The sequence below is a fragment of the Girardinichthys multiradiatus genome, chromosome 5 (assembly GCF_021462225.1).
Source record: "Girardinichthys multiradiatus isolate DD_20200921_A chromosome 5, DD_fGirMul_XY1, whole genome shotgun sequence".
Lineage (NCBI taxonomy): Eukaryota > Metazoa > Chordata > Actinopteri > Cyprinodontiformes > Goodeidae > Girardinichthys > Girardinichthys multiradiatus.
In genome coordinates, this window is record NC_061798.1 from 50,697,377 (window position 1) to 50,721,814 (window position 24,438).

The window sequence follows — 24,438 nt, forward strand, 5'->3', positions numbered from 1 at the left end:
GGCTGAAAAAGTCTCACCTCTCCCACAACCTGCAGAAAATCCTCCCTTCTGCTCAGAGTCTCTGCGCTCACCGTCAGCAGCGTTATCCCCATATCAGTTCAGCGTCTCAGAATAAAGCAGCTCCGGGATAAACTTCTAATCTCTCTCACATCTTATCAAAAACATTCTTCATGGAGCAAAAGTGTCCAGTTTTATTCCTGATTCTAATTTATGACTGAATTGTGTGTTGAAATGATAGAAGCTCGGCCCTGCTGAGCTTTAGACAGCTGTGAGGGAGCTGGTTATCCTCACTTAGACATGACATTTTAATTATTGAAGCTTAGTTTCTCCGCTGTCTACCCGCTCTTACGCACCCGCTCTTACGCACACGCACGCTACTTAAACAGGGGATCAGCTCAGGTTTCTTTCTCATGATGGATCACTTACGCTGCTGTTCTGTCCAGACCAGTGCACCATGGCCTGGTTGTGGGATGAGTCCCCGGTTAGGGCGAACGTGGAGCTGTTGAGCTTTAACTCCTCCTGCCGCGGACCGGCGGCTCTGCGCTCCTCTCCGCTCCAGCGCGGCGCTCTGCGCCCCGCCGCGGTGCCCTGTCCCTCTACCGGGGCTCGATTCCGGGCTGAACTGACTTTATCACCGTCACTGTTCCGCCTCAAGCGCCGTGGAGTCAAACCAACACCGTCCTTGTGTTGGGAAACTTTCCCTTTTTCAGCCTGTCCGCTTTGGTTGTCTATAATCCGCTTCAGCCTCTGCTCCGCGTATTTCTCCACGTCCGGAGAGCATTCAGCCGAGCCAGGCTCGCAGGGGATCCACCCGGTTCGGTCTCCGCTCCCCCAAACTTCCCCCTTAAACGTCGCAGCGGACCCACTTGTTTCAACCCTCAGCAGTAATTCCTGTGCCCGCCACTTATGTCCATCCTGGCATGACCTGCAGGTTATCTCAGCCTCGGCGACGCGAAGCAAGCAGGGCAGGATGAAGAAAAGCCCGAACCGGAGCGCACCGTGCCACTTTGGGCAGAACCTGACCTCCCTCTTCATGGCTGGGGGCAGAAAAGGATGCAGCGGATGCTTGAAGTCTTCTCTCTGTCTCACTTGGATGTGATTCTTCGTTCGGATGTGGAAGAGGAACTGCTGCAAGTTGCGGCGCTGGCCAAATGCGGTGGAGTAAAAGTGCGCTGAGCCTAAGTGGTCCAAGTTGAAGGATTTGATTAAATGAAGCTCCGCACGCACAGAGGGAGGAGCTGAGCATCCAGACTGAGAACAATGTTGCGTCTGTGTGTCTCATATCTGAGATTTCCCACCATATAGCCGAGCTTAATTAAAACGCTCAGTCATACGTTTGCTTGTTTTTCTGCTTCACTTTTTATTTCTCCTTCCAGACACGGTAGGACAGCTATGTTTGGTAATTGTTGTAATTATTTATTTATCTCTCCTGTTGCAGCGTTTTAACCTTCCTCCAAAGGAAGTAGATATCCCAATTAAACAAATGAAATAAGATAATTGAACTATTTAGATCAATTAATGTCCGAAAAACGGCCCATTCTATCTGAAGACAAGCAATTTGGAAGCCCTACCAGGTCGATGTCATGCAGGAACATCTCAAATTATGAAAAATTAAATCACAGTTGTTTTACTTCAGTCACCTTAAATCAAACAGTTGAACTTAGCTATTATACAGCCTCAGTACATAGTGTGACCCTTTTCAAGCCCTTATTTATGTTGATTTTGATGATTCGTGCCTAAACCAAAGACATCACAAGTGTCCTGGGCTGAGTAGAAAAAGGACTGGTTTGCCGCTCACAGGTACAAAGTCTTCTTTTCAGATGAAAGTAAGTACGTTTTTATTTTCATTTGTCTACCAGCAAATTGTAGAGCACTTTATGCGGTCCTCTGCTGACAAACTTTATGGAGATGGTGATTTGCTGTTCACACTGGCAACAGTATCAATACCTGCTTTCATCACCATGGCATCTCTGTGCTCCACAGGCCAGCCAGCTAGTCTGTATAGACAGCATGGAGAATCTATGGATTGTTGTCAAGCTGCAGATTAGCGACACAAGAATCAACAATGTAGACAAGCCGGAGGCCGCTATTAGAGCATCCTGGGCTTCCTGAACATCTCAGGAGAAAACACAGTTTGATATCCATGCCACACTGCACTGATGCAGTTTCATGCAAAGGTAGTGCGTGCAGATACTCTACGGACAGACATCATTTCAGGAGGACCACATTTCTGTAATAAAATATGATTTAATTGGTCTGATGTAACATTTTAATTGATGAGAAAAATATCAGTAAATAATAATCATCAAACATTGTGTGTAAGGAATAACACAAGATTCTTCTCATAAATTGAATAACTGAAAAGGGTTCTGTTTTTCATTTTTTTCTACTATTTTCTAGATTCAATAATGAGATTTCTCTCCATTTTTCTAGAAACAACATTTCATGGAAATGAAAGCTGGAAGCTGGAAGCTGCATGCTTGATCTGCAGAAGCCAAGTCCTCTGATAATTTAGACAAATGAATATGTTGTCATTTAAATGCAACATATTAGACAGTCATGAAAGAGAAATTTGTTGTTTCTTGCAACACCTCTCTGTCGGCATGTCTCCCCTACATGGTTTGGTTTGGATTGGGGAACAGGGCAGGTTGCAAAGCTTCTTGAATTAGCCCCGAAAATGGACACATCATGTATTTATCTGGGAAAGAAGGCCAGCGGAAACAATGAAAGTTCAATTCTCTGATAGACACCCTGCAGCTCTGTGTGTCTAATCACTGGAGGTTACCCGTGAATGTTGATGAGCGTCTGATGCCAAAAGGATGTCCAAATGGTCACAGACGACTGCAACAGCTGCCTGCTTTCTGCATCTCCGCCGAGGATTGAGCCGTTGCGGAAGGAAATGGGCAAAATAGTGCCTGTAGAGGTGATTTATTTTACCTGAGGAAAGTCTGAATATAAACGGCAACACATTTTGTTCTTTGCTGGATACCATGATTCATATAAATATTTGTTCTACAACTATAACACATTAATAACCTCTCAGATCCAGTAAAATGACTAATTGCTCTGTAGTCTGTCAGTTTGGGTTACTTTTGATTGTTGTTGGCTAGTTTAGTCCTGATCTGAAAAATTCATTCAAAATAAGTAGTTTTTATAATGCATTTCCTAAACTTGCCAAGATCTTTCTTGTGCACATTGGCTGGTTTTCATTTGTTTAGAAATACATACCTGAGGAGTAGTGGTTTATATATATTTATATATATATATATATATATATAAACCCCGAACAGGAATCTTTTCAATAATCAGGGAAATAACCACTTGTAAGTTGTTCAAACTACAGAATATTATCAATTCATTGAATGGAATCAATAATATATCAGATCCCCAGATCATGTCAACATCTGAGTCCTGGGGACTTGCTTACCATCAGCAGCAGTGGTGGACATGTCATGCCATACAATACAAATGTACTAACTGAAAACATCTGCTGATGCAAAAATATTTTATCAGGTAAAAGAAACCCAGATTTGTTTTGCAAATGTTAGATATCTACACTGCTCAAAAAAATAAAGGGAACACTCAAATAACACATCCTAGATCTGAATGAATGAAATATTCTCATTGAGTACTTTGTTCTGTACAAAGTTGAATGTGTTGACAACAAAATCACACACAAAATTAAAGTGGAAAAACACACTACAGGCTGATCCAACTTTGATGTAATGTCCTTAAAACAAGTCAAAATGAGGCTCAGTATTGTGTGTGACCTCCACGTGTCTGTATGACCTCCCTACAACGCCTGGAGATGCTCCCGATGAGACAGCGGATGGTCTCCTGAGGGATCTCCTCCCAGACCTGGACTAAAGCATCCGCCAACTCCTGGACAGTCTGTGGTGCAACGTGACGTTGGTTGATGGAGCGAGACATGATGTCCCAGATGTGCTCAATTGGATTCAGGTCTGGAGAACGGGCGGGCCAGTCCATAGCTTCAATGTCTTCATCTTGCAGGAACTGCTGACACACTCCAGCCACATGAGGCCATGTGGCCCTCCAAAGAAATGCCACCCCACACCATTACTGACCCACTGCCATACCAGTCATGCTGAAGGATGTTGCAGGCAGCAGATCTCTCTCCACGGTGTCTCCAGACTCTGTCACGTCTGGTCACATGTGCTCAGTGCGAACCTGCTTTCATCTGTGAAGACCACAGGGCGCCAGTGGTGAATTTCCAATCCTAGTGTTCTCTGGCAAATGCCAAGCGTCCTGCACGGTGTTGGGCTGTGAGCACAACCCCCATTTGTGGACGTCGGGCCCTCACACCATCCTCATGGAGTCGGTTTCTAACCGTTTGTGCAGACACATGCACATTTGTGGCCTGCTGGAGGTCATTTTGCAGGGCTCTGGCAGTGCTCCTCCTGTTCCTCCTTGAATAAAGGTGGAGGTAGCGGTCCTGCTGCTGGGTTGTTGTCCTCCTACAGCCTCCTCCAAGTCTCCTGGTGTACTGGCCTGTCTCCTAGTAGCGCCTCCAGGCTCTGGACACTACGCTGACAGACACAGCAAACCTTCTTGCCACAGCTGGCATTGATGTGCCATCCTGGATGAGCTGCACTACCTGAGCCACTTGTGTGGGTTGTAGAGTCCGTCTCATGCTACCACGAGTGTGAAAGCACCACCAACATTCAAAAGTGACCAAAACATCAGCCAGAAAGCATCGGTACTGAGAAGTGGTCTGTGGTCCCCACCTGCAAAACCACTCCTTTATTGAGTGTCTTGCTAATCACCAAAGATTTCCCCCTGTTGTCTTTTCCATTTGCACAACAGCTGTGAAATTGATTGTCAATCAGTGTTGCTTCCTAAGTGGACAGTTTATATTGTGTTGTTTAAGTGTTCCCTTTATTTTTTGAGCAGTGTATATAACACACTGCATTTTATTTTATCCTGATTGTGCTTCAGTTCCCTTCCCCTCTTATTTCAGCCCTGATCATCCGCAGCCCTGTCATGCCAAAGATCTTAGAGATGAGAAGGGCTTCCTCTCCACATGATGCATTATATTAAACAGACACATTTCACTGATTTATGTTGTTGCGATGGACAGAGCTCACATAGCCTTCAGAGACTTATTGACCAGTTCCCTGGGGCATATGTCAGTGTGTGTGTGTGTGTGTGTGTGTGTGTTTGTGTGTGTGTGTGTGTGTCTCCAGCGTTAACCATTTCACACCAAGTCATCTCATGTGCCTGTTTGGGCTCGCTATCCATTCACAGGGAATCGATGTTCTGCCAATTGCAAGAATGGATTTTTGTGGATGTTGACGAAGGCGATATGCAGAACTGACCTGTATGATTTATGTCCACTCATTCAGATTATGAATACACAACAAGGAGCCAAGATGCTGTTGTTTGTTAAAAATGAAGGCAGCCCTTGGCTTCAAACACTAAAATAAGCATCATTGCAAGCCTGTTAGATTTTCTCAAGTCACAATTGGTCTGTGTTACACATAGATGCACAATAAATGTTTAAGTGTTTAGACTTTTATGCTTTTTTGCTTGTTTGTTTTCTCCTCAGGCTCCTTGTCTCAGCATACTCTGGATAAATTACACTCTCTGACATAAGAAGTTGAGCAGCCAGAAGAAAATGTCTGTTTTGGATCTAATGTGGTACACATGAAGACCAGTAATGAGGATGGAAATGAGCCAGTTTACAAGTAGTCAGCATGTCTAGCAAACACCAGAGGCCATAACTGGGGGATCACAAGTGGAATAAGTGGTCTTACGAGCAGTTACCAGAGCGTCCAACAGTAAGTAAGGTTCAGCACACACAAAGGATGCCTTCTACAAATCTTCTGAGAACATCATCAGCACCTGATGGAGCTTGGTGTCCGCCACCAGTGGTGGTTCCAGGCCACATTTTCCAGGGGGGCAAGGTGGGGCCAGTGTTTTTTCATAGGGGCACAAAAAAAATGAAAAAAAAGAGGGCAATATTTAATTGTTTAATGAAATATCTGAATTAATTTTGAGCACCAACAGAGTGAATTGCTCCTGTCCCCCATTAATGTGGTTGGAAATGTCCTGAAATTTACGGTGGCCGGGGGGTGCAAAACACTTTTACAAGTACCGGAACAAATTTACATTTCGGAAAACAAATTTACATTTCAGAAAACAAATTTACATTTCAGAAAACAAATTTACATTTCAGAAAACAAATTTACATTTCAGAAAATCAACCGGAAATGGAATGTACCAACGCCGAGGCTGACCCGGAAGTCAGCCTCAGGACTGCATCCTTCGAAGGCCGTATTTGTAGGCCGATTACGTCACAGCGCGGCGACGAAGGCTGTCCCAATTCATGAATCATTCCGAGCAAATGCTGCCGACAAATGTGTCCTTATTTTGTCCAATTTGAAGGATGCGTCATGAGTGTCTTTCGCGGCCCATCATTTCCCATCATTCATTGCGGGTCGAAGCGGATTGGTCAAGCAGGGGAAGCCATGGCGGACCATAGCAACAAAAGCTGTGAGTAAATTGTGGAAAATTACACTTTCTGTGACACAAATTAACTTCTACAATGTTTTTAGTGCGGGAATATAACTATGTAGACGTGAAATATCTGCTTGATTTATCAAGACATCGCTTAATTTCAAACGTGCTCCGACGTGTTCGGAGTTTTCCGCTCCCGGCGTAGTAACCGGCTCGCCTCGCCAGCCCTACCGGCGGTGAGGTGAGCTGGACCCGGTAGAGATCTGACCGGACTATCGGTACTAAGCTCCCGCTGGCAGTCATCACAGTGAACGTTTAACACAAGTGATTTCTAACAGTTTATGTTATTATTTTAATTGTTACTGAAAATCAATTTAACATTTCAGGTGATATTAAGGTTAACCAGAATAAATGGACAGTTTTATGTAATCCAACTGTATCGCTGGAGAGTGTGATTGAGAATAAATAAGCTTTTCAATATTAATTTTAATGAAGAAATGTGCTATATGTTTCAAAAGTTTATTTATAATTCAGTTAGCATTATAATTTCTGATTCCAGGTAAACCCGACGAGGAATACACCTCCAAATGTACGTGAATCTCAGTAAAGAAGTGAAAAGTTTGAAAGAACTTGTTTTAGACATTTGCATAGAAATATTTTAGTATTTTCTTCAAATTAAGACAAATGTAAAATTAAAAAAGGCTTTATTTTTGCTCTGATATTAAGCAAGATGTTTTTTGTTTTTGTCGTTTAGGTACAAAGGAGCAGTTTATTAAGCTCAGGGGTGAGAATCACCACCTTTTTACTGGAGCTAAAAACTCAGCCACTGTGGCTTGGAGGTACAATAACAACATTCTTTGCAGTCAGTTTCTGTCCAGTTTCAATAACTCCGATCTTTCTAACTTTCATAAATATCCATCCAGTGATTAACATACTTCTTTTGGTTTTCCCTCCTTCCTTTTGCTTGTTTAGGACAATTCTGGAGAAGATGGACCAACAGGTCCATCAGCCCCTTTGCAGGCCAAATAAAAAGTGGGACAATATGAAAAGGAAATATAAAGTATGTTCAGAAGTTCTCATGTCACACACAAATAAAAAAATATTTCTAAAAGTCTTGTTGGTTTCTCTGTTTAGTGAATGTTTTATTTTTTCCTTCTAACTTTAGGATTGTACGTATCCAGGGTCAGGAGAGGGAGTCATTGAAAAGCCCACTGCTGCTACTTGGCCCTGGTTTGTCTTTATGGATGAGATGTTGGGTCAGAGGTCTTCCACAACACCTCCTGTCCTAATTGCCTCCATCCCTGAGGACACTCCAGGGCCAAGTGGAGCGGTGGTCAACCAGATGGAGAAGGAAGACAGTGAACCAGCAGGAAGGGGTCAGAAAAGAAAGAGAGACAGAGATGATGGAGTTGATCAGGGAGGACATGAGGCTACAGAGAATGGACAGACTGTTTTCCATCTTAGAAAGAATAGTACTGAAATAAGGTGCTATATAAGAAATATTAAGGTTTGTTCAGATTGTTTCTTAAAGTTTTAAGATCTTCTAATAAATTTCAAAATTGTTTTGTCACCAATGTTATTTCCATTTGATCTAACAATACATCAACTTCATTTAAAGTTATAAACAGAATTTATTATGAAAAATACAAACAGCATTTTAAACAGAATGGGCGAAGAAAACATTCAAACAGATCAAGATTACAAGACAAAAGGCATAAAATAAAACTACGTACAAATATTTACAATGGTGACAGCAGGATCAACCTGGAACACCTCTTCAACAGAACAAAGAGGCAGATGTCTTTCTGAACAGAAAGTCTGGAGATGTGGCTAAATCTCTCACAAGGTCAGAGACTTGGATGGACGCTGCAACTGAGACCTTTGGTTTGTCTTTCTGGATGGTGAGCGAAGCATCACACAGGTGGTCTGCAGATGTTTGTGATGCCTCTCTCCGCTGTCCACGTTATCGTCCATCAAGTGGGTTTAAAGGGCGGCTGAATTGACGGCTGCCACATCACTAAGAGGTAATCAGAAATATACAGAATTAGAAGATGGTGCTCACAAAATATTACAATTAGTTATACCCCTCAAAAATTAATCACATCTATAATATTATACTTGGCTGACACAGTAGTCATGTTCTGGTGGTACCTCCTCCAGGGCAGACACCTCAGCTGAAAGCTGGTCCTGCCAGAGAGCAACGCTGACTGCCTCAGTCCACACCTCACCCTCATCCTCTTCTACAGCCTCCTCTGGGTCATCCTCTGGGGCCATGACATCTCCAGCACCAAGGCAGATGTTGTGGAGGATGGCACATGCTGTTATGACCTGAAAACAATTTAAAAGATATGTGTATATATTATGTATAATGTATATATAAAATGGATCTAGGTCAAGACTTACGTGAGGTACAAAGGTGTCGTGCACCTCCAGCGCTTGCAGGAAGATGGCCCTGAATCTGGTTTTCATCATTCCAAAAACACGCTCTATAATAGAGCGTGTTTTTGGAATGATGGCTGTTAAAGCGCTGGGCTCCCACACCTTGTCTTGTCCTCTTCTAGGGAGTGATGAGGGGGAGTGGATATTGGAGGCATGGGTACCCTCCATCAGCAAGGATAAAATGCCCTGGAGGAGGATAAACTGTACAGTGGGCTGTGGCGGAGCACCCTAGAGTCATGCACTGACCCAGGCCAGCCCACATACATGTCAATAAAATGGCTCTCAGAAACTGCCAGCAGGATTATGGAAGGGAAGAGTTTCCTGTTCCTGTAGCACTGACCATCAAGGCTGCTTGGACACCTGAAGTGGATATGGCAGCCGTCAATTGCACCCACAGCTTTAAGAAAAGCTCTGTGGCGTGCCAGCCCTGCAAACTCACGGGACACTGCCTTAAGTCCTCAGGGGTCTTTAGAAGGTAGATGACCTAGTGACAAATAGCCACGATCTCCTCTGTAACTCTGTGGACGATGCGATGGACAGTTGAGCGAGGCATCCCAAACACTCTGCACACCACTCTGTAGGATGTGCCACTTGCCACCAAGAAAAGAAAAACTAAGGTCTCAATAGTAGCAACCATCCATGTTGCCTATCCTGGTGCAAAAGATTAAGCAGCACTGCCAGAGACTCCCTGCTCAGCTGAAAATCAGGCCTGGTGTCCTCCTGGTTGAAGAAGCGTTTCAGGACTGGGACACTCAGGTTGATCCTGCAGTAAAGAGGTCTGGTCTAGAAAAGGGAAGAATGGAGATGGAAAAACACATTATTTTTAAGGCATGCTTCTGGATATTTTAAGTGATCAAAGCAAGAAGATACTAATACACCAAAAACACTGCATTATTTTATAATTATCTAAGACCAGCCAGAGGGGATCAAATACTTTATAATTCCCATCTATCTTAAAATTTAAAGTTGTTGTTTATAATATATATATATATAGATATAAAATATGTCGACATACATTAGCCATAAAGCTGCTATCTCTTTGTTTATTGGCTAGTTAAATCAAACATCTTTTTTACCTGAACATGATTGTCTCTGGATTGTACCTGGAATCAGAAATTATAATGCTAACTGAATTATAAATAAACTTTTAAAACATATAGCACATTTCTTCATTAAAATTAATATTGAAAAGCTTATTTATTCTCAATCACACTCTCCAGCGATACAGTTGGATTACATAAAACTGTCCATTTATTCTGGTTAACCTTAATATCACCTGAAATATTAAATAAATTTTCAGTAACAATTAAAATAATAACATAAACTGTTAGAAATCACTTGTGTTAAACGTTCACTGTGATGACTGCCAGCGGGAGCTTAGTGCCGATAGTCCGGTCAGATCTCTACCGGGCTAGCTCACCTCACCGCCGGTAGGACTGGCGAGGCGAGCCGGTTACTACGGTGGGAACGGAAAACTCCGAACACGTCGGAGCACGTTTGAAATTAAGCGATGTCTTGATAAATCAAGCAGATATTTCACGTCTACATAGTTATATTCCCGCACTAAAAATATTGTAGAAGTTAATTTGTGTCACAGAAAGTGTAATTTTCCACAATTTACTCACAGCTTTTGTTGCTATGGTCTGCCATGGATTCTCCTGCTTGACCAATCCGCTTCGACCCGCAATGAATGATGGGAAATGATGGGCCGCGAAAGATACTCACGACGCATCCTTCAAATCGGGCAAAATAAGGACACATTTGTCGGCAGCATTTGCTCGGAATGATTCATGAATTGGGACAGCCTTTGTCGCCGCGCTGCAACGTAATCGGCCTACAAATATGGCCTTCGAAGGATGCAGCCCTGAGGCTGACTTCCGGGTCAGCCTCGGCGTTGGTACATTCCCTTTCCGGTTGATTTTCTGAAATGTAGAAGTGTTTTCTAAAATGTAAATTTGTTTTCTGAAATGTAAATTTGTTTTCTGAAATGTAAATTTGTTTTCTGAAATGTAAATTTGTTTTCTGAAATGTAAATTTGTTTTCTGAAATGTAGAAGTGTTTTCTAAAATGTAAATTTGTTTTCTGAAATGTAAAAGTGTTTTGCACCCCCCGGCCACCGTAGAAAATAGGCTGCACTAGTGGATCATCCTTGCACTTGCCGATATCTGAAAAGAGATTAATCTCTCCCTTACCGTCTCTACAGTGGTGTAAATTGTGTTTGTCCCCTTTCGGAGTTTTATTTCTTATAAGTGTTTCAGATCATCAAACACATTTAAATATTAGTCAAAGAAAACACAAGTAAGCACAAAATGCAGTTTCTGATTGAAGATTTCTATTGTTAAGGGAGAAAAAAATCCAAACCTACATGACCCGGTACCTAACTGTGGTTTATCACATCTGGGTCCATCTTCTCTAGCCATACCCAGGCCTGATTACTGCCACAAACATCCTGATGATCCCCAAGACTTCTGGGAAAATACTCTGATTTATTACTGAGGACTGACGAGACAAAAATTTAACTTTCTGGAAGGAGTGTGTCCCATTACATCTGGTGTAAAAGCAACACTTTCATGAAAAGATCATCAAGCCAGCAGTAAAATATGGTGGTGTTCTCGGTGGGGTCAGACGCTTTTCCACTCTCTCCTTGATCCTCCCCCATTTTTTGCCCATGCTTCAGCTTTTTGTCTATGTTTTTCTTAGAGCCTCTGTTCACATATCCTCCTAATTTGTTCATTATGGATTTGGTCAGCTGGTCTCTCAACGCAATCGATCAAATTTTCTCAACGGGAAGACAGGGTAAAGGGGAACCCTCTTGTCCAGACGGGACGTTCTTCTCCCGATACGCAATGGATTCCTGGCAGCAGTGGAAGATTGTGTGCCTGACAACAATGTCAGTCGAGGACGTGGAAGATTTGTACATAATTGGATTTCTGATAACAGGATTTCTGCTTTTTGGAGTTGGCAGTTACCTGGCTTATCGAAAGATTCGTAAAACATCGGTAGCTGTTCAAAGCACTCCAAAGCTGCCTGGGATGTTTGAAGGGATCTTCAGAGCTCTCAGCACTCAGACTGATATGTTAAGAGAGCAGAATCGCAAGTTGGACGCGTTTCCTGGACTCAAAGGTGATATGATTTAATCTTGGAGAAAGTTGTTTGCTCAAGATCTACTGAAAGTACCAGAAATTTGGCTATTTGGATTTGAAATTGAGAAATGCCAGTAAGACTTTGAAGGCAGGCGGAAAATCACAGCCAGCCTGAACCAAAACATTTATTGTTGGTCTAATTCAGGCGCCCCAGCAACCCCCCTCATCTGTGAACTGAACTGTATGGCCGTTTGATAAAACTTCCATCTTTTCTTCAAGGACAATGGCAAATTAAATATTGGCACCCTCACGAGTCCTCCATGCCCCTGCAAAATCTTTGCTTATGTGTGTTGCTTTCCCATGCTCCTTATGTTTACCGAAATGTGGATTTCATTTCTTCATTTCTTCTCCTTTTCATAGATTTTTAGATTTCCCAGTGAAAGGAAAATAATACTAGTCTCTTAAAAATTTGAACAAAAGCTGTTTTTACAGCTTCCTTGGTTAGAACTCAGTGATTGCTTAGTTAAATTTCAATGGATGCAAATGACTGTTATTAATTTTTAGTTGACCTTAAGCTGAAACTCAGGTTCTGCAGCAGGACAAAAATCCAAAGCACACCAGCAAGACCACTTCTGAAGAAAAATAAGATGAAGATTTTGAAGTGGCCTATTTAAAGTCCTGACCTGAATCCTATTGAGAGGGTTTGGCATGACCTTAAAACGGCCGTTCATGCTGGAAAACCCTCCAATGTGGCTAGGTTACAATAATTGTGCAAAGCAGAGTGGGCCAAAATTCCAATTCCTCCACAGCGCTGGAAAAGCCTCATTGCAAGTCATCGCGAACGCTTTATTGCAGTTGTTGCAACTAAGGGTGGTCCAACCAGTTATTAGATTATTTTCCACACAGGGCCATGTGGATTTGGATTTTTTTCCTCCCTTAATAAAAACCTTTATTTAAAAACATGTTGTGTTTACTTGTGTTGTCTTTGCCTAATATTTAATTGTATCATAATTAGTTTGATGGTCTGAAACACTTAAGTGTGACAAACATGCAAAAAAAGTTAAATACAAATCAGGAAGAGGCAACTTTTTCACACCACTGCATGTTCCTCTTTACTCTTAGGATTGACAGTCTGTGATCTGATCTCTGAATCTCAGCTTCCTGTCCAATTAACTCCTCTTTCTCTCATCCTGCTCCTCAGCTTCCACATGATCTTCATCCTACCTCTGTCTATTCTAATCTTTGTTAACAGTGACAAAAAAAATGATGTGATGTTCCCTTTTCTTTTCATGATCATTGATGTTCCTACTGCTGCCAGAAAGTAATGGATAATTTCTATTAGGTGAAAACTGTGATCCCATCTCAACATGGCTAAAGCTAAAAGTGGAACAACTTCATCTTTAATTTATTGTTAAGGAAATATTATGAAGGAAAAAAATCAAATCAGTTCCTAACCCTGTAAGAACTGGATCAAGCACATGTTAAAACAACATCCTGGTGCAATCCTTTAACAGCCCATCCACATATGGGATGTGTCTTCATTGTCTACATCATGTTGAAGTTCTCCATCCAGGTTCTCCTATCTTTCTCCAATCCAAAATGTAGGGGATCAGCTCTAACATCAACCCTGACCCAGCACCCATTTGCCCAGTTTGAAGGGCCAAATATACCAGTTTTGGGCTGATTTGCTGCTGTATATGATACAACAGTTAATCAGATTCTGTTCTGCACCAATTAGTTCTATTACAGTTTGATGGAGAGCTAAATGTTAGTGACTCTGCACCATGTGTCCATCCTGCAAGCTTCGTAATAATTATGATGTGATATTGCAATCGCTGCAATAAAGTTACGTGACCCTTCACCATGTGCAGATCCATTTAATTTTCACTGCAGTTGGGTAACTTTATGCATATTTTGCATCAAGGAGATGGAAAAATTATTTTGCAGAATACACTGTCTGAACCCAGAAATATTTTGATACTTCTGGTGACTTATACTGTTTTCTTATCTGTAAGTAATTTTGGTTAAAAGTGCCTCCCAAATGCAAAAACATAAACACCTTTTTCTTTCCCGTCGTCCCAGTTTTTTTATGCAGCTTCTGCTTGTTGTTGTTCCTCTACTGGTGAATTAAATTTGAGCCAAACTATTTATTTAGCCAGTCTGTGTTGTTTAGCATGTTAACCTACAACTTTCACTTGCTTATTGTTTATGGTAAAATTTGTTTTGCAGAGTGCTGAGTCGGTGGCCAGCAGGTTAAAATACCTTTGTTAAAATGGGAGAATTAATGCTCCAGGTTAGCTTTGGATTCATCCTGTTTCTTTGGTCAGCAGCAAAATCATCAATTAGTGCCAGTTTCACTGGCAGCACCACAGTCTGAGGTCACCTATGCAGCAGAGGCCTGTTTGACTGATGCTTGAAGTAGTTGTGTGTTTGTTTTTTCCTGTTTCCATGTAGTTCTGCTGATTGGATCTTTTTAAAAACACCTTTCTGAGTTTCTGTCAGCACCAGATTTCCAAAAGATATTATATAAAGCTTTGGTTTGTTTCTGAAAAACCTTCAGCATATTTTACTGTTGTTTTGCATATCTACTTTACTCTTCTTTAAAGACAAACAAGCCTCATTGGAATGAATATTCAAATTTATTGACTATATATACAGTACAGACCAATTGTTTGGACACACCTTCTCATTCAAAGAGTTGTCTTTATTTTCATGTCTATGAATATTGTAGCTTCACACTGAAGGCATCAAAACTATGAATTAACACATGTGGAATTATATACTTAACAAAAAAGTGTGAAACAACTGAAAATATGTCTTATATTCTAGGTTCTTCAAGGTAGCCACCTTTTGCTTTGATTACTGCTCTGCACACTCTTGGCATTCTGTTGATGAGCTTCAAGAGGTCGTCACCTGAAATGGTTTTCCAACAGTCTTGAAGGAGTTCCCAGAGATGCTTAGCACTTGTTGGCCCTTTTGCCTTCACTCTGCGGTCCAGCTCACCCCAAACCATCTCCATTGGGTTCAGGTCCGGTGACTGTGGAGGCCAGGTCATCTGGTGCAGCACCCCATCACTCTCCTTCTTGGTCAAATAGCCCTTACACAGCCTGGAGGTGTGTTTGGCGTCATTGTCCTGTTGAAAAATAAGTGATGGTCCAACTAAACGCAAACTGGATGGAATAACATGCCACTGCAAGATGCTGTGGTAGCCATGCTGGTTCAGTAAACCTTCAATTTTGAATAAATCCCCAACAGTGTCACCAGCAAAGCACCCCCACACCATCACACCTCCTCCTCCATGCTTCACGGTGGGAACCAGGCATGTAGAGTCCATCCGTTCACCTCTTCTGCGCCGCACAAAGACACAGTGGTTGGAACCAAAGATCTCATACTTGGACTCATCAGACCAAAGCACAGATTTCCACTGGCCTAATGTCCATTCCTTGTGTTCTTTAGCCCAAACAAGTCTCTTCTGCTTGTTGCCTGTCCTCAGCAGTGGTTTCCTAGCAGCTATTTTACCATGAAGCCCTGATTCACACAGTCTCCTCTTAACAGTTGTTCTAGAGATGTGTCTGCTGCTAGAACTCTGTGTGGCATTGACCTGTTCTCTAATCTGAGCTGCTGTTAACCTGCGATTTCTGAGGTTGGTGACTCGGATGAACTTATCGTCCGCAGCAGAGGTGACTCTTGGTCTTCCTTTCCTGGGGCGGTCCTCATGTGAGCCAGTTTCTTTGTAGCGCTTGATGGTTTTTGCGACTGCACTTGGGGACACTTTCAAAGTTTTCCCAATTGTTCAGACTGACTGACCTTAATTTCTTAAAGTAATGATGGCCACTCGTTTTTCTTTACTTAGCTGCTTTTTTCTTGCCACAATACAAATTCTAACATTCTATTCAGTAGGACTATCAGCTGTGTACTGTATCCAGCATCTGCACAACACAACTGATGGTCCCAACCCCATTTATAAGGCTTGAAATCCCACTTATTAAACCTGACAGGGCACGCCTGTGAAGTGAAAACCATTTCAGGTGACAACCTCTTGAAGCTCATCAACAGAATGCCAAGAGTGTGCGGAGCAGTAATCAAAGCAAAAGGTGGCTACTTTGAAGAACCTAGAATATAAGACATATTTTCAGTTGTTTCACAATTTTTGTTCAGTATATAATTCCACATGTGTTAATTCATAGTTTTGATGCCTTCAGTGTGAAGCTACTATATTCATAGTGTTAGGGTTTTTATGACTTTTTGTATTGTTTATCACTCATCTAAGTGCTTTTCCCTCCTTACATGTTGCAGGAAGGGAGATGGTCACAAGAATGAGTTATGCTTTTATTACTAGCAGCATCTGGGGGCTATACACTAGATGCCCACTTCCCACTTCCTCTGTTTGTTTATAATCAAGACAAATGAACCCTAACCTTCCTGACCCCACACACACACACACACACACACACACACACACACACACACACACACACACCCTGAATGTTGTTTGAACTGTGTGACCAAGCATGTATAAATAAAGAGAGATGGGTGCCAACCCTTTGTAGTTTTGCACTGCAGAGTATGACCTACCCTTGCTGCAAGTATAACTGACTCTGACTCTGTGTCGTTTCCTTACCTCTGAGTTGACTAAATAATACCTATCATTAATTTGGTCCTTCAAGCCGGATATTATAAGAACTAAACTGATTTTATCTTTCTTTGCAGTGACTGGCGGATCTCCGGGAGCAGCCTGACGTCGAGTTAAGCGCTGCTGCACAGCCGCACCTAGGCCTGGTGGCTGAAAGTCCCGGTGTGTGACGTTCGCACCTGGCCGGTGGATTATTGTCTTACTCGGCGCCGGGTGACTCTGGAGGTCCGACAGAGTCACCTAGAAGTCAACTCTGAGGTGAGACAGTTTTAAAATACAGTACATGAGATAAGAGTAAGCGCTATATAAATGAAAGAAGAAAAGTATTTACAAGTCGTTTGGTAGTGTCTCGCCAAAAAGAGACTGCATTGGAAAGGTTTTATTTTGCCGCAAAGAAATAGTGATAAATTTAAGTAGTTATCTCGCCGTAAAGAGATTAAAAACGACTAGGCGCCGTAAAGTGAACTGGATAATTTGTTGGTAACATTTTGCCGGAAGGGAATGAAATTAAGTGTTAAATAATAAAGATAGCTCATAAACTAAACTAGGTCGACCATATATATATCTGAAGGGACATAAATATGTTAAAATACTAACTGTGAGTGCTGTTTTGTGTGTTTGGAAGACTAAGCATTTTGGAAGAATCTTAGTAGGATTCTGCTGGTCTTGTGTTTTCTTTTGCCCAGAATAGAAAGACGTATTGCTGATTCTTGGAGATAAAGGTCGGATTTAATCCCAGAAAATTAACACCGCAGTAGAAGGGCGTGTTAATGTCCTCTCCTTGAATCTCATGCCAGTGAACTTCTATCTGGGACATTTATAGTATTGTGAACTAAAATTAAACATCATGGGGAAGAAACAAAGTAAACTAATTAACTTGGAAGGGGATGAAAAGTTTATGGAGAATTATGTAAAAGGAGCAGGTATGATCTGTTATAGATGGAACAAAAAACATGGTTTCTTGGGTAAACTAAATATTAACGATATCTTAAAATTGCAAAGGGATTTAAAATTAGAAATAATAAAAACCCAGAAACCAACTAAAAAGGAAAAGAAAAAGGTTGAGTATAAATTCTCAGACAAATGGCTGAAACAAAGTAAATTAAGAAACATTCAGAGGCAAGATAAGGAGGAGAAGCGACAGGAGAAGCTGACAGCTGCAGTCTTGGTGCGCCCACATGAGGAAACAGTGGTCACATCCAGACAGCGAGGTGTTCAGCCCCCTGCCGTGCAGACAGCTGCAGGGCAGGCAGCTGGAGCACAGCAAATTGGAGGAGAGATAGAAGAAGCAGTTCCTAAAACTCCTATAAGTAAGCAAGAAAAATTAAGTAATCCTTCTAAAACAGAAGAACAGAGCTCTTCTAATGAGCTCTGGTCTCCTAATTCCTGGTGGGACACAGGAGTGCAAACTAGGAGTCAAAATAAGAAAACTACCCCCAGCATATACCCAGGCGAAGCCTTAATGGCTCACGGACAGAAATTTCATCCATCTGAAATAAATTTAGAGGGAGACACATTCCCTCTAGTTGAGGTAGCAAATCCAAACATAGGTGACGCTAATCACCGACAGCCGCCAACTATTCTAGTATATAGACCATGGACGCAGGAAGACAGAACTGCTGTTTTAAAAGGTATCCCATCGATACAAGAAGGCGTGGAAGAATTTCTAGAAGCTATTACAGAACTCAGAGGAAGCTTTCATCTTAATGGCAGAGAAATGCTCCAGTGTTTTACCCAGCTGTTTGGTCATCGCTGGTGCAGAGTAGCAGGTTTCACTGGATGCGATGATAATGGTGACATACTAGCACATAATTCACTAGATTTAAGGGACGCCTTACGCTTACTCTTTGAAAGAATTCAAAGAGTTTATATATAGATAGCAGATTATGTTAAAATCTCACAATGCAAACAGAAGGACGAAGAAGACCCACAAGATTTTTTGGATAGGATGAGACGTGTTTTTAGAGCAAACTCTAAAAGCAGGAGGCTATCAGCAACAGTTGAAGAGAGCCTTTTTGCAAGGCCTTAAAATTTAACTCAGACGGTATATAGATAAACACTGGGTTCATCAAAATACAGGAACTGTTACACAAGCTTTAGAGTATGCGCAGCAGCTCATAAAACACAGCGAGATAGGAAGACAGATACGTTTGGAATGCAAGACAGTTTAATGGCTTTGCATCGCTCAGGGGCAAGCGGGCAAAGGGGACGGAGAGGATTTAGAGGTCACGGAGGAAGAGGAGGAGGAGGGCCACGACACACCCACACACAGAGCAATGTGTGTCTGAGGTGTGGAAAAATAGGGCATTATGCTAGAGAATGTAGGACAATTTTACAAAACCCTGGAGCAAGAGATGAAAACTGCTGGATATGCAATGAGCCAGGACATTTTGCAAGAGAATGTAATGAAAAGCGGGTGTATAACCCCAACTCTACCCAGAATTGACAATTACAGCCACAGCCCCCACCTCCTCCCCCACTAGCAGAGAAAAACAGTAGTGAAATGGAGGAAGTTGACATACAAGCAGCACTGGAACTTATAGCACTAAGTAGGACGCAAGATTTGCCATATAAAAACATCATAATAAATGGCAAAGTATATAGCTGTTTGTGTGATACAGGGGCATGTAGAACTGTGCTAACTAAACCTCCACTCGGAGTAAAATATTCTAACACCGCAGTGCATGTTAGGTCAGCAGCTGGTACATCAGAGGTACATTACCTAAGTGCACCAGTAACAATAACAGAGTCTGAGACAAAACTTACTTGTCAGGCTCCCGTTCTGATAAGTCAAAAATGTCCAGTAAACCTGTTGGGAAGAGATCTTATGCAGAAGTTGCTTATAAATATAGTATCAACAGAAACAGGTATGAAAGCTGTAGTAGAAGAAGATGCCCTAGTCCTAAATGAACTATCACAGCCGCATTATTACTGGTCCCTCGATCTAGGCCCCACACCAACAGCTCAAGAACTGCTGAGGAGAACCAGAGAAAAACAAACTTCCCAGGAGGCACAGTACATGCCAGATACTGAACTCCATGTAACCATGAGATATAAAAATACTGCAGGGCCAGATTATCAGTATGATACTGTTTTTCATAGAGAAAATAATCAGACTGTTACCATACAACACCTGTATGTTGACCCCAAAACAGGGAAATCCTCCACCTCAATCATACTGTCAGGAAGACAGCTTCAACAGTTTAAAGGCAGTACACCTCATCTGTCATTAACTAAACCTGTGGGGGGTCAGTGGGAAGAATTAGAAAACTTTATACAGCGTGCTGAAAGAGGGAGATATGAGGCATTAACAAGCTCTGACTGGAAAGTAGATCCTAACACAGGAATCTGGAAACTCACTTTAGGGTGGATAGTCAAAGTTCATCCAAAGACACATTTGGATGAGGCAAAGTGACAAATACAGGGCCTAGCTGAAAGCAAAGAGAGCAACAGGCACCCTGCCTTAGCTGCTGTCCCACCTGAACTGTGGTCCCAATCATCGACTGATGTAGGACTTATAAAGGGGTTTCCACCATATAAGGTTAAATAAATATCTGAAGAACGGCCAGTAGTTCGCCAGTATCCCTTGAAACCAGAAGCTGAAGAGGGTATTAAGCCAGTAATACAGGATATGTTGAAGTCAGGAATATTAAGGGAAGCACCTGATGCTACATGCAACACACCTATATTTCCAGTGCAGAAAGCCAGCACAGGAAAGTGGAGGATGGTTCAGGATCTTAGACTGATAAATAAAATAGTGTGACATGCGATTCCAGACGTCCCGAATCCACATACATTACTGCATTCATTAACTCCAGATTAAAAATATTTCTCAGTGGTAGATCTTAGCAATGCTTTCTTTACAGTACCACTGCATGAAGAGTCACAGCATTTATTTGGCTTTCAGTTTAAAGGGAAAAAATACACTTACACCAGACTACCACAAGGCTTCAGTGAAAGCCCACATGTATATACACAAGCCTTAAGATACTCTATGAGCACCTGTGAGGTGCCTGAACATAGTCAAGTCCTGTTGTATGTAGATGATATTCTCATAGCTTCAGACACTCAACAACACTGTGAGGAAGCTACCATAACAATTCTGAAACATCTCTACCAAACGGGGCACAAAGCCTCTAGGGATAAACTGCAGTTTTGCAAGGAGAAAGTGATTTATTTGGGACATATGTTATCACAACATGGTCGTTCACTCCTAAGCAGCAGAAAAACAGCTATACAAGAAGCCCCAAAACCACGAACTAAACAACAAATGATGTCCTTTCTGGGACTGTGTAATTTTTGCAGAGAATGGCTACCAGACTATGCAGCCATTGTACAACCCTTGCAATCTATGATCTATGGCAAAGACATGACATTAAAAGACAAAATCATATGGACTAAGGAAGGAGAAGTAGCATTCACAGAGCTAAAAAATCTGCTTCAAACAACAGTTACCTTAGCTCTGCCAGATTATAGCCAGCCTTTCACACTTTGTGTAGATGCATGTAAGGGTTATATGAAAGCTGTATTAACCCAACCATTTGGCTCCAAAAACAGACCTTTAGCATTTTATTCTAAAAAACTGGACTCTGTGGCATCTGGATTTCCAAATTGTCTGCAGAGCTGCATCGCAGCAGTAGAAGCTGTGAAGCAGACAGCTGAAATTGTGTTGTGCCACCCGCTCACAGTGAAAGTTCCTCATTCAGTGCCACTTGTATTGCTACAAACTTCACTTCCTTTCTTGACTCATGCAAGGCATATTACGTTGACCTCATTGTTACTCTCACAACCAAATATAACTTTGCAAAGATGTGGTCCACTGAACCCTAGCACATTAATTCCAACAGCAGAAGATGGAAAACCACATTCTTGTAAAACAAAGGTAGAGGAAGATACAAAACCTAGGCAAGATATCTCTCAGACTCCTCTGGAAAACTCACAAATAATCTTTGTAGATGGATCAGCATCAAAAGATGAATATGGAAAGAACAGAGTTGGTTATGCAGTAACCACTGAAATAAAAATTATAGAATCACAGGCCCTGCCCCATACATGCTCAGCACAGACTGCAGAGCTGTATGCTGTTATCAAACCGTGTGAACTATATGAAGGAAAAATCCTAACCATTTATACACACAGCCAATATGTATTATGTTCTGTTCACCATTTTGCTAAAATATGGGAAAATAGAGGGTTTAAAACATCAGCTGGAACAGAATTGACACATTTTAATCTGTTAAAACGACTGCTGTTAGCTATCCAGCTACCTGCAAAGATAGCACTTTGTAAATGTAAAGCGCATCAATCTAATGAAGCCAGGGAAACGAAGGGGAACACCTTTGCTGATATTTCTGCTAAAATAGCTTCTAGACTTCCCCTCACTTTGAAAATGTCAGATCTCCTATTTATAGATACAGATGTGCTGAAAGATTCACAACAATCTGCACCAGCTGCAGAAGTTAAATCTTGGCTGAATAGAGGGGCCATAAAGAAAGATGACATTTATCATTTGGGAAATAAGCCAAAGAATTTATACAAGACGGCGGCCCATGCGACACACGGGGTTTCCCATGTGTCGAGAGGGGGAATGATACACTTAGTAAATCTACATTTCCATACCATAAATTTTTCTGACTACGCAAGAAATTTTTGTAGATCATGTATTATTTGCTGCAAACATAATCCACAGGGGAACATGAGACCCAAAAGAGGCCAGTTCCCAGCAGTAATTCATCGCTTTAACACGATACACATGGATTTCATAGAGTTATCATGGTCAGGGGGAAAGAAATATTGTTTAGTGGTCATAGATACATTTTCGAAGTGGGTTGAGATGTATCCTGCAAAACACTGTGATGCACTCACAGTGGCGAAGAGTTTAGTGACACATTACTTCCCTACATATGGTATCCCACAAATCATAAGATCAGATAATGGGACTCATTTTGTAAATAATGTAATTGAACTGTGCTCTAAAGCATTAGGGTTTCAGTTAAAAAACCATTGTTCTTACCACCCACAATCTGCTGGGCTGGTTGAACGAACAAATGGAACAATAAAAAATAGATTAAGGAAAACAATGGAAGAAACAGGGAGGCCATGGCCTGAATGTCTATCTCTGGTTAAATTATGGATGAGAATAACTCCAAATCAAACTGGTCTCACTCCATTTGAAATAGTACATGGCGGACCTTTTCCATTGCCATCAGAAATGGATGACATAGGAAAGGCACAGCAGGAAACATCATTAGCTGAATGGATGAATAAGATGTTACAAACAAAAGAAGTACAGTTGTCCAGTAGTCTGCCAGTAAATTCTGCTCCGATTTCACAGGAGAACCTGAGGCCTGGGGACCTGGTCCTGATTAAGACACTTCACAGAAAGGACTGGAGCACCCCCTGCTGGAGAGGGCCATACCGTGTTCTTCTGACCACACCAACAGCTCTGAAAATCGCAGAGAGACCATCCTGGATCCACAAGAGCCACTGTAAGCTAATATCACCGTTACAGGAGCCAAACCAACCGACGGGGTAACAGGGGAACGACCAGGTACAAAGGGGTTTGATCCATATGGCCCAACATCTCAAACCGGCGAAGAAAACAACTGACCTGTGCCCAATTTAGCATGGCTTTCTGTGACGTGTGGACAGGACTGATAAGCCTGAGCTTAAACCTGGTAGCAGGGCTCTTTCTCTGTTTAAGACAGGATCCACAGGATGCAACATCACACGAGAAGAGATGGACAAGATGAACACTGGACCCAAAAAGCAGATGATTATGATGGCATGTTGTAAATGAATATATCTTCAATGTCTGAGTGTATTCATACTTGTACTTCATAAAATGACCTTATAGCAGAAAATCGAAAGAAGTTGCTGTTTAAGTGAAATGAGAAAAAGTGCAATGATGATATGAACAAGGCTTGTTTTAATTCTTTTATTTTTTTTATTATTACATTTTGTTTCTTTGCTTTATTATATTGTTTCACTCTGCCATGATTGGTGGTTGCGGAGGAACCTTGTAAGTGTTTTCCACAAAATAATCTGTTTTCCGTCCTGTGGGTTTGTGCTTACACAGAGTGTTTCATTTTACATGTATTTACTCATGACTTATTCGTGATAAAACAGGGGGGGACTGTTAGGGTTTTTATGACTTTTTGTATTGTTTATCACTCATCTAAGTGCTTTTCCCTCCTTACATGTTACAGGAAGGGAGATGGTCACAAGAATGAGTTATGCTTTTATTACTAGCAGCATCTGGGGGCTATACACCAGGTGCCCACTTCCCACTTCCTCTGTTTGTTTATAATCAAGACAAATGAACCCTAACCTTTCTGACCGCACACACACACACACCCTGAATGTTGTTGAACTGTGTGTGACCAAGCATGTATAAATAAAGAGAGATGGGTGCCAACACTTTGTAGTTTTGCACTGCAGAGTGTGACCTACCCTTGCCGCAAGTATAACTGACTGTGTTGTTTCCTTACCTCTGAGTTGACTAAATAATACCTATCACATAGTCATGAAAATAAAGAGAACTCTTTGAATGAGGTGTGTCCAAACTTTTGGTCTGTACTGTATATATATATATATATATATATATATATATATATATATATATATATAATCACCCCAACCTGAGTCATCTGTTTCCCGGTCAAATTCATCGTCCATCCTGCTAGCCTGTATAAATTCTTCACCAAACGTTTTAGCACGCTCAAAGGTTTTCACACCTTGAAAAGTATTTAGCACCCTAAAAAGTTTTCACATCTTACAAAAGTATTCACACTTTCAAACGTTTTC

The 24,438-nt window shown here is 41.6% G+C and overlaps 1 protein-coding gene and 1 long non-coding RNA gene across 8 annotated transcripts in view; one reads left to right on the forward strand and one right to left on the reverse strand.

Moving 5' to 3' along the window:
- Positions 1-1,586, reverse strand: part of LOC124869076 (VPS10 domain-containing receptor SorCS1) — a 261,180-nt gene extending 259,594 nt beyond the window's left edge. For 3 of the 7 annotated variants that reach the window (XR_007038476.1, XR_007038477.1, XM_047366801.1), the window contains exon 1: positions 427-1,586. Coding sequence is in view for 3 of the 7 variants with exons in the window: in XM_047366801.1 (XP_047222757.1) it covers positions 427-1,035 (609 nt within the window). In the remaining 4 variants the exon portion in view is untranslated. The remainder of the gene's footprint in view (positions 1-426) is intronic. The other 4 variants (XR_007038474.1, XR_007038475.1, XM_047366802.1 and 1 more) reach the window with 4 other exon arrangements.
- A 102-nt stretch (positions 1,587-1,688) lies between these two features.
- LOC124869077 lies at positions 1,689-16,767 on the forward strand. Its single transcript, XR_007038478.1, has 4 exons — positions 1,689-1,826; positions 2,434-2,923; positions 5,567-5,798; positions 16,710-16,767. It is a non-coding gene; the product is annotated as an uncharacterized LOC124869077 (long non-coding RNA).
- Positions 16,768-24,438: the final 7,671 nt, after the last annotated feature.